The sequence below is a fragment of the Oncorhynchus mykiss genome, chromosome 20 (assembly GCF_013265735.2).
Source record: "Oncorhynchus mykiss isolate Arlee chromosome 20, USDA_OmykA_1.1, whole genome shotgun sequence".
Taxonomy (NCBI): Eukaryota; Metazoa; Chordata; class Actinopteri; order Salmoniformes; family Salmonidae; genus Oncorhynchus; species Oncorhynchus mykiss.
In genome coordinates, this window is record NC_048584.1 from 15999824 (window position 1) to 16014138 (window position 14315).

General features: G+C 42.9%; 1 protein-coding gene across 1 annotated transcript in view; it reads right to left on the reverse strand.

The window, feature by feature from the left end:
- The window catches only part of LOC110499052 (ras-related protein Rab-26), a 93048-nt gene extending 80862 nt beyond the window's left edge, over nucleotides 1-12186 (reverse strand). Inside the window, exons 1-2 of the mRNA XM_021575884.2 lie at nucleotides 11652-12186; nucleotides 5222-5332 (exon numbers count right to left, since the gene is read on the reverse strand). Of these exons, the coding sequence (XP_021431559.1) occupies nucleotides 5222-5332; nucleotides 11652-11837 (297 nt within the window). The 5' untranslated portion in view covers nucleotides 11838-12186. The remainder of the gene's footprint in view (nucleotides 1-5221; nucleotides 5333-11651) is intronic.
- Between the last annotated feature and the right edge of the window lie 2129 nt (nucleotides 12187-14315).

Genomic DNA, 14315 nt, shown 5'->3' on the forward strand with positions numbered 1-14315 from the left:
CATCACTGTGTGTGTATCATTTGCAGTGGTGTAAAGTACTTAAGTAAAAAGACTTAGTAGTTTTTTGGGGTATCTGTACTTTACTATTTATCTTTTTGGACTACTTTTACTTTTACTTCACCACATTCCTAAAGAAAATAATGTACTTTTTACTCCATACATTTTCCCTGACACCCAAAAGTACTCATTACATTTTGACAAGAAAATGGTCCAGTTCACGCGCTTGTCAAGAGAACATCCCTGGTCATCCCTACTGACTCTGATCATGTCGGACCCAGTAAACACAAACGCTTTGTTAATAAATTAGTGTCTGTGTTGGAGTGTGCCCCTGGCTATGTGTAAATAAAATGTATTTATACTTTCACTTTGACTTTTGTATACTGAAGTATATTTTTGCAATTACATTTACTTTTGATACTACAGTGCATTGCGAAAGTATTTGGCCCCCTTGAACTTTGCGACCTTTTGCCACATTTCAGGCTTCAAACATAAAGATATAAAACTGTATTTTTTGTGAAGAATCAACAACAAGTGGGACACAATCATGAAGTGGAATGACATTTATTGGATATTTCAAACGTTTTTAACAAATCAAAAACTGAAAAATTGGGCGTGCAAAATTATTCAGCCCCTTTACTTTCAGTGCAGCAAACTCTCTCCAGAAGTTCAGTGAGGATCTCTGAATGATCCAATGTTGACCAATACAATCCACCTGTGTACCTGTGTGTAATCAAGTCTCCGTATAAATGCACCTGCACTGTGATAGTCTCAGAGGTCCGTTAAAAGCGCAGAGAGCATCATGAAGAACAAGGAACACACCAGGCAGGTCCGAGATACTGTTGTGAAGAAGTTTAAAGCCGGATTTGGATACAAAAAGATTTCCCAAGCTTTAAACATCCCAAGGAGCACTGTGCAAGCGATAATATTGAAATGGAAGGAGTATCAGACCACTGCAAATCTACCAAGACCTGGCCGTCCCTCTAAACTTTCAGCTCATACAAGGAGAAGACTGATCAGAGATGCAGCCAAGAGGCCCATGATCACTCTGGATGAACTGCAGAGATCTACAGCTGAGGTGGGAGACTCTGTCCATAGGACAACAATCAGTCGTATATTGCACAAATCTGGCCTTTATGGAAGAGTGGCAAGAAGAAAGCCATTTCTTAAAGATATCCATAAAAAGTGCCGTTTAAAGTTTGCCACAAGCCACCTGGGAGACACACCAAACATGTGGAAGAAGGTGCTCTGGTCAGATGAAACCAAAATTGAACTTTTTGGCAACAATGCAAAACGTTATGTTTGGCGTAAAAGCAACACAGCTGAACACACCATCCCCACTGTCAAACATGGTGGTGGCAGCATCATGGTTTGGGCCTGCTTTTCTTCAGCAGGGACAGGGAAGATGGTTAAAATTGATGGGAAGATGGATGGAGCCAAATACAGGACCATTCTGGAAGAAAACCTGATGGAGTCTGCAAAAGACCTGAGACTGGGACGGAGATTTGTCTTCCAACAAGACAATGATCCAAAACATAAAGCAAAATCTACAATGGAATTGTTCAAAAATAAACATATCCAGGTGTTAGAATGGCCAAGTCAAAGTCCAGACCTGAATCCAATCGAGAATCTGTGGAAAGAACTGAAAACTGCTGTTCACAAATGCTCTCCATCCAACCTCACTGAGCTCGAGCTGTTTTGCAAGGAGGAATGGGAAAAAATGTCAGTCTCTCGATGTGCAAAATTGATAGAGACATACCCCAAGCGACTTACAGCTGTAATCGTAGCAAAAGGTGGCGCTACAAAGTATTAACTTAAGGGGGCTGAATAATTTTGCACGCCCAATTTTTCAGTTTTTGATTTGAAATATCCAATAAATGTCGTTCCACTTCATGATTGTGTCCCACTTGTTGTTGATTCTTCACAAAAAAATACAGTTTTATATCTTTATGTTTGAAGCCTGAAATGTGGCAAAAGGTCGCCATGCACTGTATAAGTATATTTAAAACCAAATACTTTTAGACTTTTACTCGAGTAGTATTTTACTGGGTGACTTTCACTTTGAGTCATTTTCTACTATCTTTACTTTTCCTCAAGTATGATATTTGAGTACTTTTTTTCCACCACTGATCCTTTGTGCTTCTGTCTCACTTTGACCTCTTTCCACTTGTAATAAGTACCGAACTGAACTGAACTGTCCGGGCTTTAAACAGGTTCCGTTCCGTGTTGCTTCTGTACGAGTTGGCTTTAGTAAGGTAGGATGTCTTAACTATACTGAACAAAAATATAAACGCAACATGCAAAGTGTTGGTCCCATGTTTCATGAGCTGAAATAAAAGATTGCAGATATTTTCCATACGCACAGAAAGCTTATTTCTCTCAAGTTTTGTGCACAAATTTGTTTACATCCCTGTTAGTGAGCATTTCTCCTTTGCCAAGATAATCAATCCACCCGCTAGGTGTGGCATATCAAGAAGCTGATTATGTGCGTTACACAGGTGCACCTTGTGCTGGGGACAATAAAAGGCCACTCTCTCTAAAATGTGCCATTTTGTCACAGAACTCAATGCCACAGATGTCTCAAGTTTTGAGGAAGTGTGCAATTGGCATGCTGACTGCAGGAATGTTCACCAGAGCTGTTGAATGTTTATCGACCATAAGCCTTCAATGTTGTTTTAGAGAATTTGGCAGTACGTCCAACCGGCCTCTCAACCTCAGACCACGCCAGTCCAGGACATCCACATCCAGCTTCTACACCTGTGGAATCATCTGAGACCAAAGACCCGGACAGCCGATGAAACTGTGGGTTTGCACAACCAAAGAATTTATGCACAAACTGTCAGAAACCGTTTCATGGAAGCTCATCTGCGTGCTTGTCATCCCATACCAGGGTCTTGACCTGACTGTAGTTTGACGTTGTAATTGACTTCAGTGGGCAAATGCTCACCTTCGATGGCCACTGGCACGCTGGAGAAGTGTGCTCTTCATGGATGAATCACAGGTTTCAACTGTACCAGGCAGTTGTGACGAGATCCTGAGGCCCATTGTTGTGCCATTTCCCTCATGTTTCAGCATGATAATACACAGCCCCATGTCGCAAGGATCTTTACACAATTCCTGAAAGCTGAAAGTGTCCCAGTTCTTCCATGGCCTGCATACTCACCAGACATGTCACCCATTGAGCATGTTTGGGATGCTCTGGATCGACGTATGGCAGCGTGTTCCAGTTCCCACCAATATCCAGCAACTTCGCATAGCCATTGAAGAAGAGTTGGACAACATTCCACAGGCCACAATCAACAGCCTGATCAACCCTATGCGAAGGAGATGTGTCACACTGCATGAGGCAAATGGTGGTCACACCAGACACTGACTGGTTTTCTGAGCCACGCCCCTACTTTTTTATTTAAGGTATCTGTGACCAACAGATATATATCTATATTCCCAGTCATGTGAAATCCATTGATTAGGGCTTCATGAATGTATTTCAATTGACTGATTTCCTTGTAGTAAGTGCAATTTAGTCAAATCTTTGAAATTGTTGCATTTTGTGTTTATATTTTTGTTCAGTGTAGTTTCAGCAAATGGGAAAACATACAAACCCCAGGGGTGGAACTGGCGGTACAGTTTGGATGGAAAAGGGTATTAGTGTCCATAAGCAATGGTCACCAGGGCTGTAACCAGGTTTTGAATTTTAGTGAGGTCCGTAAAGGGGTTAGTGTCCCTCAGGACATTTTTTGAAAGTTGAAGCTCATTTACTGCATTTCTATACAATTACAAACATTTAAAATGCAATTTGGAGAACAGCAAAGACAAGCAAAAATGACTCCAGCCATTATCACCTTGGCTGCTGTAGGTTCCTTCATCTCAGTCAATCTACAAACACTTTGAGTCGACGCCTACTTTGAGTCGACTCCGAGCTGGGGTAGTTTGTTTCACGTGCCATGAGAGGGCGGAGTTAGCTGTTTGAGAGAGTGGTGAATGTGCTGCTGAAAATCCTGAGGACGCAGGTGAACATAACAAACAAACCACTGTTCATAATTCCACTCATTCGCAAAGAGGCAGGTGTGATTGGAGTTCTGTCCGATCAAGAATATAAGCATTCTGATCTTTGATCAACGCTGGGAGCAATATTTAGATGTTGACCAATCATTTTGTTTCTTTATTGTGTACAAAATCTATATATGTTTTATTTTTTTATTAAAACATTACCAAGGTCCGGATCTCGGTGTCCTCCTACGTAGTTACAGCCCCAAGTGGTCATCATGGAAAAAAAGAAACATCTTAGGAAGGAAAATGTATTAAATTAAAGATGAATGAATTGAATAAACAAATGTAAATGCAGTAGTAGAACCTCCGAGTAGACAACATGAGCTTGAGAGCCTTTATGCAGAAAGGATTAATGGTTTTATTTACAGATCAAAGGACAGCTTGGATGGGAAAATGGGAAAAGTGTACAATATTTTTTTCTGAGGTTGAACCAAAGGAATCATCGTAAGAAAAGTGTCATCAAACCGCATTCCTTTGAAGGGCTTAATTTATTATCACCCAACCAGACATTACAGGAGCAAGTACAATATTTAATTTATTATCACCCAACCAGACATTACAGGAGCAAGTACAATATTTGAGTATCATTTTTTTTTTCGTTTGAGGAACCGCTAACCCCGTTAACAGAACTTGACTAGCATCTTCTTCCCGGTGGAAATGCTTGGCATCCACATCCTAGAAATAATGAAGGATCATGTAAAGGACAACTTTGATTTGAATCTAGCCAAAATTGACGAAATACTATTGCCGTGGAAAGGTAAAACTGTCTTCATATGGCAGAGGGACAGTGATAAACACCTTAATTGTCTCTCAGTTGATCGATCACTTCCATCTTTCAGCAGTTTCGAGCCAAGATATTTTAGTGTAAATGTAAACCAGAAAAGGTCAAAAGGAAATATATCTTATAACACGTATGACAATGGAGGCCTGAACCTAAAGAATATTGAGTCCTTGAATCAATATCTGAAATTCTATTGGATCTCGTGAAATCTTAAAAAAGGCAAACCCACTTTTCAATTCCAAAATCTCCTTTTATACATTTGAAGTCTTTGCACTTTACTTGGTTCCTGCAGGATTTCTCAATGGACATATTCCGCATTCTTCAAATAATCAATCCCGTGTAGGTGTGGTGTGTGCGTGTGCAAGTGAGAGTGTGAGTGTGGTGTCTACTCACCCTGAAGTCTATGCCCACAGTAGAAATAAAGCTGCCGGCCAAGAAAGCTCCGTCCTTGAAGCGAACCAGCAGGCAAGTCTTCCCCACACCTGAGTCTCCCACCAGCATCACCTGTAGAGAGATACAAATGACTTTATTTTATGTTCTCATGGTCCCTTGGAAGATTATCCACATTGTCGTGCTTGTACACAGCCTGTACACCCAGAGTGAGAGCGAGAGAGCTGGTGAGCGAGAGAGAGATGGAGACGGACAGAGACAGAGAGACAGAGACAACGAGAGAGAGAGAGACAGAAACAGACCTTTTAGAGACAAAGAGACAAAGAGAAAAAGAGAAAGACAGACCGAAAAACCGGCGGATACATCTCCATCTGCTGAGCACCTCCATCTCCTCTGAATCCCAATGGCATTGTGCTCAGTAGTGAAGGTCAATGATCACCACACCATGTAGCTTTACTACACACAGTGAGGTGATTTGTCTAAGTCTGGGTAATGAGTCTGTGTCTGTCTGAGAAATCACCTAACCTGCCTCCAGACCTCCATCTCTGACACGAATCACTGTCTACCTCAAACTTCTTTCCCTCTTAGTGTGGCAAACTCACTCTATTAAACTGTAAGTCAAGGCCAGGGGAGACCAGAATAGTAGGATCAACGATAAAGGGGAGACTCAGAAGTGTGTGTGTGTGTGTGTGTGTGTGTGTGTGTGTGTGCGTGCGTGCGTGCGTGCGTGCGTGCGCGCGTGCGTGCGTGCCTGTTTGCATATGCGTGGGAAGTGTAGCTCAGACTGTGCTCAAACAGCTCAGAGGGACAAATTAATTCACATCTTCAAAAACACAGGAGTTCAGTTCACATAAAAATACACAGCTACAGAGTAAACAAGCTGGCATCTGAGCGAAGCACTCACTCTCACATCAAAGAGAGAGACTGAATCCTATGGGAGCGATCTGGGAAAGAGGTGGGAAGAACAGGGGGCACCGGAACTGAAGAGGGGGCATGGGGCAATACTAGGCTAATTTTCCAGTGTTCTCAAGTTGGTCATTGTAGTATCGCAGTGCAGTTTAGCTGTGGAGGCTATAGAACTTGACTTGAGAATTGATTTTAGAGTAAGTTTAGGTTTAAGCAATAAGGCCCGAGGAGGTGTGGTATATGGCCAATATTTTTTTTCAAATCAAATCAAATTTTATTTGTCACATACACATGGTTAGCAGATGTTAATGCGAGTGTAGCGAAATGCTTGTGCTTCTAGTTCCGACAATGCAGTAATAACAAGTAATCTAACTAACAATTCCAAAACTACTGTCTTGCACACAGTGTAAGGGGATAAAGAATATGTACATAAGGATATATGAATGAGTGATGGTACAGAGCAGCATAGGCAAGATACAGTAGATGGTATTGAGTACAGTATATACATATGAGATGAGTATGTAAACAAAGTGGCATAGTTAAAGTGGCTAGTGATACATGTATTACATAAGGATACAGTCGATGATATAGAGTACAGTATATACGTATGCATATGAGATGAATAATGTAGGGTAAGTAACATTATATAAGGTAGCATTGTTTAAAGTGGCTAGTGATATATTTACATCATTTCCCATCAATTCCCATTATTAAAGTGGCTGGAGTTGAGTCAGTGTCAGTGTGTTGGCAGCAGCCACTCAATGTTTGTGGTGGCTGTTTAACAGTCTGATGGCCTTGAGATAGAAGCTGTTTTTCAGTCTCTCGGTCCCAGCTTTGATGCACCTGTACTGACCTCGCCTTCTGGATGATAGCGGGGTGAACAGGCAGTGGCTCGGGTGGTTGATGTCCTTGATGATCTTTATGGCCTTCCTGTGACATCGGGTGGTGTAGGTGTCCTGGAGGGCAGGTAGTCGTGGGTGAACAGGGAGTACAGGAGAGGGCTCAGAACGCACCCTTGTGGGGCTCCAGTGTTGAGGATCAGCGGGGAGGAGATGTTGTTGCCTACCCTCACCACCTGGGGGCGGCCCGTCAGGAAGTCCAGTACCCAGTTGCACAGGGCGGGGTCGAGACCCAGGGTCTCGAGCTTGATGACGAGCTTGGAGGGTACTATGGTGTTGAATGCCGAGCTGTAGTCGATGAACAGCATTCTCACATAGGTATTCCTCTTGTCCAGATGGGTTAGGGCAGTGTGCAGTGTGGTTGAGATTGCATCGTCTGTGGACCTATTTGGGCGGTAAGCAAATTTCCCACGGTTAAGGGCTGTTCTTATGCACAACGCAACGCGGCTTGTACACAGCCCTTAGCCATGGTATATTGGTCATATACCACAAATCCCATAGGTACCTTATTGCAATTAAAAACTGTTTACCAACATAATTAGAGCAGTAAAAATAATATATCAGACCATATACCCATGGCATACTAATATATCATGGCTGTCAGTCAATTGGCACTCATTGCTCGAACCACCCAGTTTATAATAAGAAATAAAGGTTTGACCTGGATATGCACACCAGATCCTATGCATCCTTGGAAATGACACTTTTCCACATACACCCCCCCCCCCCCCACCCCACACACACACACACACACACACACACACACACACACAACCAGATGGCATGAGCACAACGCAGGCATGATACAACTAAGCAACACTCACGTTCAGCTACTACAGTAATCTGAATGTATAAATGATTGATGAGTCGTACACACTTTCCGATGCCAGGCTCATAATCCCTTCTGTGGTGTGGGGTGGGATGGTGTGGTGCCCTGCGTAGCATGGCAGTGTTTGTTCTTGTCCCATTGTGCATGTTTGAGTGCTGCTTTGGCAGTGGCACACGCTTGTCTCCCATATCCTTGTTGACACAGCTGTGGCCCAGGAGTTGACAATACAGTTGTTAATGTCAGTTCATTATGCAGTGTAATGTAACAAAACATCCATAACAATCATTAGGCAAATGTCATGTGCCTTGGTTCTAAAATGTCTTGATTTATTTTAACCTTAAAAAAAAAAAGGATTTCCCTACCAGCCAAAACCTCCCTAATCCGGACGACGCTAGGCCAATTGTGCGTCGCCCCACGGACCTCACGATCGAGGCCGGCTGCGACAGAGCCTGGGCGCGAACCCAGAGTCTCTGGTGGCACAGCTAGCGCTGCAGTGCCCTAGACCACCGTGCAACCCGGGAGGCCTTTACTTGAACCTTTTGATGATATTGATGCTGGTCAGAAAGTTTGCTTTTATATTCAGATAACACTATAACAACCATATATATATATATATATATATATATATACATACTGCTCAAAAAAATAAAGGGAACACTAAAATAACACATCCTAGATTTGAATGAATGAAATATTGTCACGCCCTGGTCTTAGTATTTTGTGTTTTCTTTATTATTTTGGTCAGGCCAGGGTGTGACATGGGTTTATTTATGTGGTGTGTTTTGTCTTGGGGTTTTCGTAGGTATCGGGATTGTGGTTTAGTGGGGTTCTCTAGCAAAGTCTATGGCTGTCTGGAGTGGTTCTCAATCAGAGGCAGGTGTTTATCGTTGTCTCTGATTGGGAACCATATTTAGGCAGCCATATTCTTTGAGTGTTTCGTGGGTGATTGTTCCTGCCTTTGTGTTAGTTTGCACCAGATAGGCTGTTTAGGTTTTCACGGTGCGTTTGTTGTTTTTGTACAGTTCGTGGTTCTTCTTTATTAAACATGTATCAGAATAACCACGCTGCATTTTGGTCCGACTCTACTTCACCCGCAAGAAAACCGTAACAAATATTCTTATTAAATACTTTTTTCTTTACATAGTTGAATGTGCTGACAACAAAATCACACAAAAATGATCAATGGAAATCAAATTTATCAACCCATTGAGGTCTGGATTTCAAAATTAAAGTGGAAAACTATACTACATACTACTACTGATCCAACTTTGATGTAATGTCCTTAAAACAAGTCAAAATGAGGCTCAGTAGTGTGTGTGGCCTCCACGTGCCTGTATGACCTCCCTACAACGCCTGGGCATGCTCCTGATGAGGTGGCGGATGGTCTCCTGAGGGATCTCCTTCCAGACCTGGACTAAAGCATCCGCCAACTCCTGGACAGTCTGTGGTGCAACGTGGCGTTGGTGGATGGAGCGAGACATGATGTCCCAGATGTGCTCAATTTGATTCAGGTCTGGGGAACGGGCGGGCCAGTCCATAGCATCAATGCCTTCCTCTTGCAGGAACTGCTGACACACTCCAGCATGAGGTCTAGCATTGTCTTGCATTAGGAGGAACCCAGGGCCAACCGCACCAGCATATGGTCTCACAAGGGGTCTGAGGATCTCATCTCGGTACCTAATAGCAGCCAGGCTACCTCTGGCGAGCACATGGAGGGCTGTGCTGCCCCCCAAAGAAATGCCACCCCACACCATGACTGACCCACCGCCAAACCGGTCATGCTAGAGGATGTTGCAGGCAGAAGAACGTTCTCCAAGGCGTCTCCAGACTGTCACGTCTGTCACATGTGCTCAGTGTGAACCTGCTTTCATCTGTGAAGAGCACAGGGCGCCAGTGGCAAATTTGCCAATCTTGGTGTTCTCTGGCAAATGAAAAACGTCCTGCACGGTGTTGGGCTGTAAGCACAACCCCCACCTGTGGACGTCGGGCCCTCATACCACCCTCATGGAGTCTGTTTCTGACCGTTTGAGCAGACACATGCACATTTGTGGCCTGCTGGAGGTCATTTTGCAGGGCTCTGGCAGTGCTCCTCCTGCTCCTCCTTGCACAAAGGCGGAGGTAGCGGTCCTGCTGCTGGGTTGTTGCCCTCCTACGGCCTCCTCCACGTCTCCTGATGTACTGGCCTGTCTCCTGGTAGCACCTCCATGCTCTGGACACTACGCTGACAGACACAGCAAACCTTCTTGCCACAGCTCGCATTGATGTGCCATCCTGGATGAGCTGCACTACCTGAGCCACTTGTGTGGGTTGTAGACTCCATCTCATGCTACCACTAGAGTTAAAGCACCGCCAGCATTCAAAAGTGACCAAAACATCAGCCAGGAAACATAGGAACTGAGAAGTGGTCTGTGGTCCCCACCTGCAGAACCACTCCTTTATTGGGGGTGTCTTGCTAATTGCCTATAATTTCCACCTGTTGTCTATTCCATTTGCACAACAGCATGTGAAATTTATTGTCAATCAGTGTTGCTTCCTAAGTGGACAGTTTGATTTCACAGAAGTGTGATTGACTTGGAGTTACATTGTGTTGTTTAAGTGTTCCCTTTATTTTTTTGAGCAGTGTGTATATATATATATATATATATATATATATATATATACTGTGTATATATATATATATATATATATGTATATATGTATATATATATATACTGTGATACTGTGATATGTATATATATATATACTGTATATATATGTATATATGTCTGGCTTTTATATGGCGGTTTTGGAGCAGTGGCTTCTTCCTTGCTGAGCAGCCTTTCAGGTTATGTCGATATAGGACTCGTTTTACTGTGAATATAGATACTTTTGGACCTGTTTCCTACAGCATCTTCACAAGGTCCTTTGCTGTTGAACTGGGATTGATTTGCACTTTTCGCACCAAAGTACGTTCATCTCTAGGAGCGGTATGATGCCTGCGTGGTCCAACGGTGTTTATACTTTCGTACTATTGTTTGCACAGATGAACGTGGTACCTTCAGGCATTTGGAAATTGCTCCCAAGGATGAACCAGATTCTTGGCTGATTTCTTTTGATTTTCCCATGATGTCAAGCAAAGAGGCACTGAGTTTGAAGGTAGGGCTTGAAATACATCCACAGGTACACCTCCAATTGACTCAAATTATGTCAATTAGCCTATCAGAAGCTTCTAAAACCATGACATCATTTTCTGGAATTTTCCAAGCTGTTTAAAGGCATAGTCAACTTAGTGTATGTGAACTTCTGACCCACTGGAATTGTGATACAGTGAATTATAAGTGAAATAATCTGTCTGTAAACAATTGTTGGAAACATTACTTGTGTCATGCACAAAGTAGATGTCCTAACCGACTTGCCAAAACTATAGTTTGTTATCACGAAATTTGTGGAGTGGTTGAAAAACAAGTTTTAATTAATGACTCCAACCTAAGTGTAGGTAAACTTCCGAATTCAACACTATGAATCGGCGATGCCGCGTGCATCAGAGTGGAACCCCAAATTACATCATGCCACTTTTTGACCGTGTTGATGTGTTTAATTTTCTTTCATTTTATTTTTTACAAGCTGGTTTGTGGGATGTTAAAACCAAACCAAATATTAATAACCAAATATCGCTTAGGGGCGCCAAAAGGCTCGAGTCACACTGTCCGTCACTGTACCCTAAGTGGCACATCAACGTTGAAGTAGCCTATTTGAGTGACTGATATGGCCAACTGGAGATGGGAGAATATTGACAATACGTGTGCGTAAAAAGTCTTACCTTAAAAGTGATATCATAAAACTCCCTACTGTTGCTGAGTGAGGGGCGGCTCGGATATACCAATCCGTTGGATGGAGCCCCGGTTCCGATCCCTTTAATACTTTTCCCGCTGTCTTTGCTCTTGTTCGGAGATGCAGTCGGGCTTTTGGAGCTCCCCTTGCCTTTCACTGCCTTTTTCCTGGACATCTTTCACTTTTAACGGAATTCCCGCCTGTTGTATATAATTAGTTGTGCAATAACTAGGCTATAAATATGGTGTTCACTGATCTGACAATATCCTTTGTTCTTTGGAATAATCTATAATATGAAAAAAAAATACGTTTCACCGGTGCGTAAAAATCATGACTGTAGACATATCCGCATCGTTTTAAATGATAAGTGCACATGCGAGTGTATAGCTTTCCTTGTCCGTTGAGCGCAATTACCATTGGTGAATAAATCTCCTGCCAGTTCAAACAGTGCTTATGCAGAAATCTAAACAGACTTGACAGCTCTCTCTCTCTCTCTCTCGCTCGCTCTCTCTACCTTCCCCTATATGGCGCACGGTTCACACCAATAACGGAAGTTAAGCACAATATGGTGTTTAGAGCGCGCATCTTGCGGAGCAGGGAAGCATCGCTACTACTGGTGGGAGCGTTTGTGCGTTTAAGGTACGGTGGGTTGTTTTTGTGGTGTACAGTAGTCAGTGATGCAAAAAGTATTCACATATGCAAAACTGCACATGTTTGGTGACCACAATACACTGAGTCTATCAAACACTTGGAATACCTTCCAAATATTGAGTTGCACCCCACCATTTTGCCCTCAGAACAGCCTCAATTCCTCTGGGCATATGGCATCTACAACTACAAGATGTTCAAAGAGTTCCACAGGGATGCCCCATCAGTGTTGCAGTTCTTGACACAAACTAGGGCGCCTGGCACCTACCCTGTTCAAAGGTACTTGAATATTTAGTTTTGTCCATTCACCCTCTGTGGCACACATACATAATCAATTGTCTCAAGGCTTAAAAATCATGTTTTAACCTGTCCCCTCCCTCTACGCTGATTGAAGTGGATTTAACAAGTGACATCAATAAGGGATCATAGCTTTCACCTGGATTCACTAAGTCAGTCTATGTCATGGCAAGTGCAGGTGTTCTTGACGTTTTGTATACTAAGTGTATATCTACGTCTTCTATAGACAGTTATGTAAAGGTGAAGAAAAACTGGATGGTTGCATTTCCCAGCCAGTTGCCTACTTGAACTCACACCTTACTGTGTCAGGCGAGTCATCGCACACAACCCACGCCACTTACAGTAAAGTCAAACATGATTCATTAGGCTCCCTTTATTTCAAGTGGACATTACATTTAGAGTATAATGTTCTGTCCTTATCGTTTATTCCTGGTGATGAATATCAAGTACTTTATATAACCACAAGTGGCCTATCCACTTCCTGAGTGATTCACATAGACTGACAGATAAGAATGTATTCCACAGTCATCTTTTAATTTAAACCTGCTATAGCTTAAGGTTCTATTCCAATAATACCGGTTGAAAGGCATTGCTTGTCCTGTGGGTTTGGGTACGATGGGACACAATCTACCATAACAACAAAGGCTACTATGGTTATGTCAACATCATATGAATAGCATAATGCCTGTGAAACATTATGGGATTATGGTCACAACACTATTCGTTTTCATATAGACTATTCACCTGTCCTATTCATTTGTATGTGACTCGTGAGTCCATACAAATTTTACACTTCCGGCGCCGACAGAGATGGCCGCCTCGCTTCGCGTTCCTAGGAAACTATGCAGTTTTTTGTTTTTTTACGTGTTATTTCTTACATTGGTACCCCAGGTCATCTTAGGTTTCATTACATACAGTCGAGAAGAACTACTGAACATAAGAGCAGCGTCAATTCACCATCAGTACGACCAAGAATATGACTTTCGCGAAGCGGATCCTGTGTTCTGCCTTTCACTCAGTACAACGGAATGGATCCCAGCCGGCGACCTCAAAAAGCGACTTCGAAAAAGGGGAAAACGAAGCGGTCTTCTGGTCAGACTCTGGAGACGGGCACAACGTGCACCACTCCCTAGCATTCTCCTCGCCAATGTCCAGTCTCTTGACAACAAGGTTGATGAAATCCGAGCAAGGGTAGCATTCCAGAGGGACATCAGAGACTGTAACATTCTTTGCTTCACGGAAACATGGCTCACTGGAGAGACGCTATCGGAGACGGTGCAGCTAACCGGATTTCTCCACGCATCGCGCCGACAGAAACAAACATCTTTCTGGTAAGAAGAGGGGCGGGGGCGTATGCTTTATGGTTAACGTGACGTGGTGTGGCCAAAACAACATACAGGAACTCAAGTCCTTCTGTTCACCTGATTTAGAATTCCTCACAATCAAATGTAGACCGCATTATCTACCAAGGGAATTCTCTTCAATTATAATCACAGCTGTATATATTCCCACCCAAGCATACACATCGATGGCTCTGAACAAACTTTATTTGACTCTTTGCAAACTGGAATCCATTTATCCGGAGGCTGCATTCATTGTAGCTGGGGATTTTAACAAGGCTAATCTGAAAACAAGACTCCCTAAATTGTATCAGCATATCGATTGCGCAACCAGGGCTGGAAAAACCTTGGATCATTGCTATTCCAAC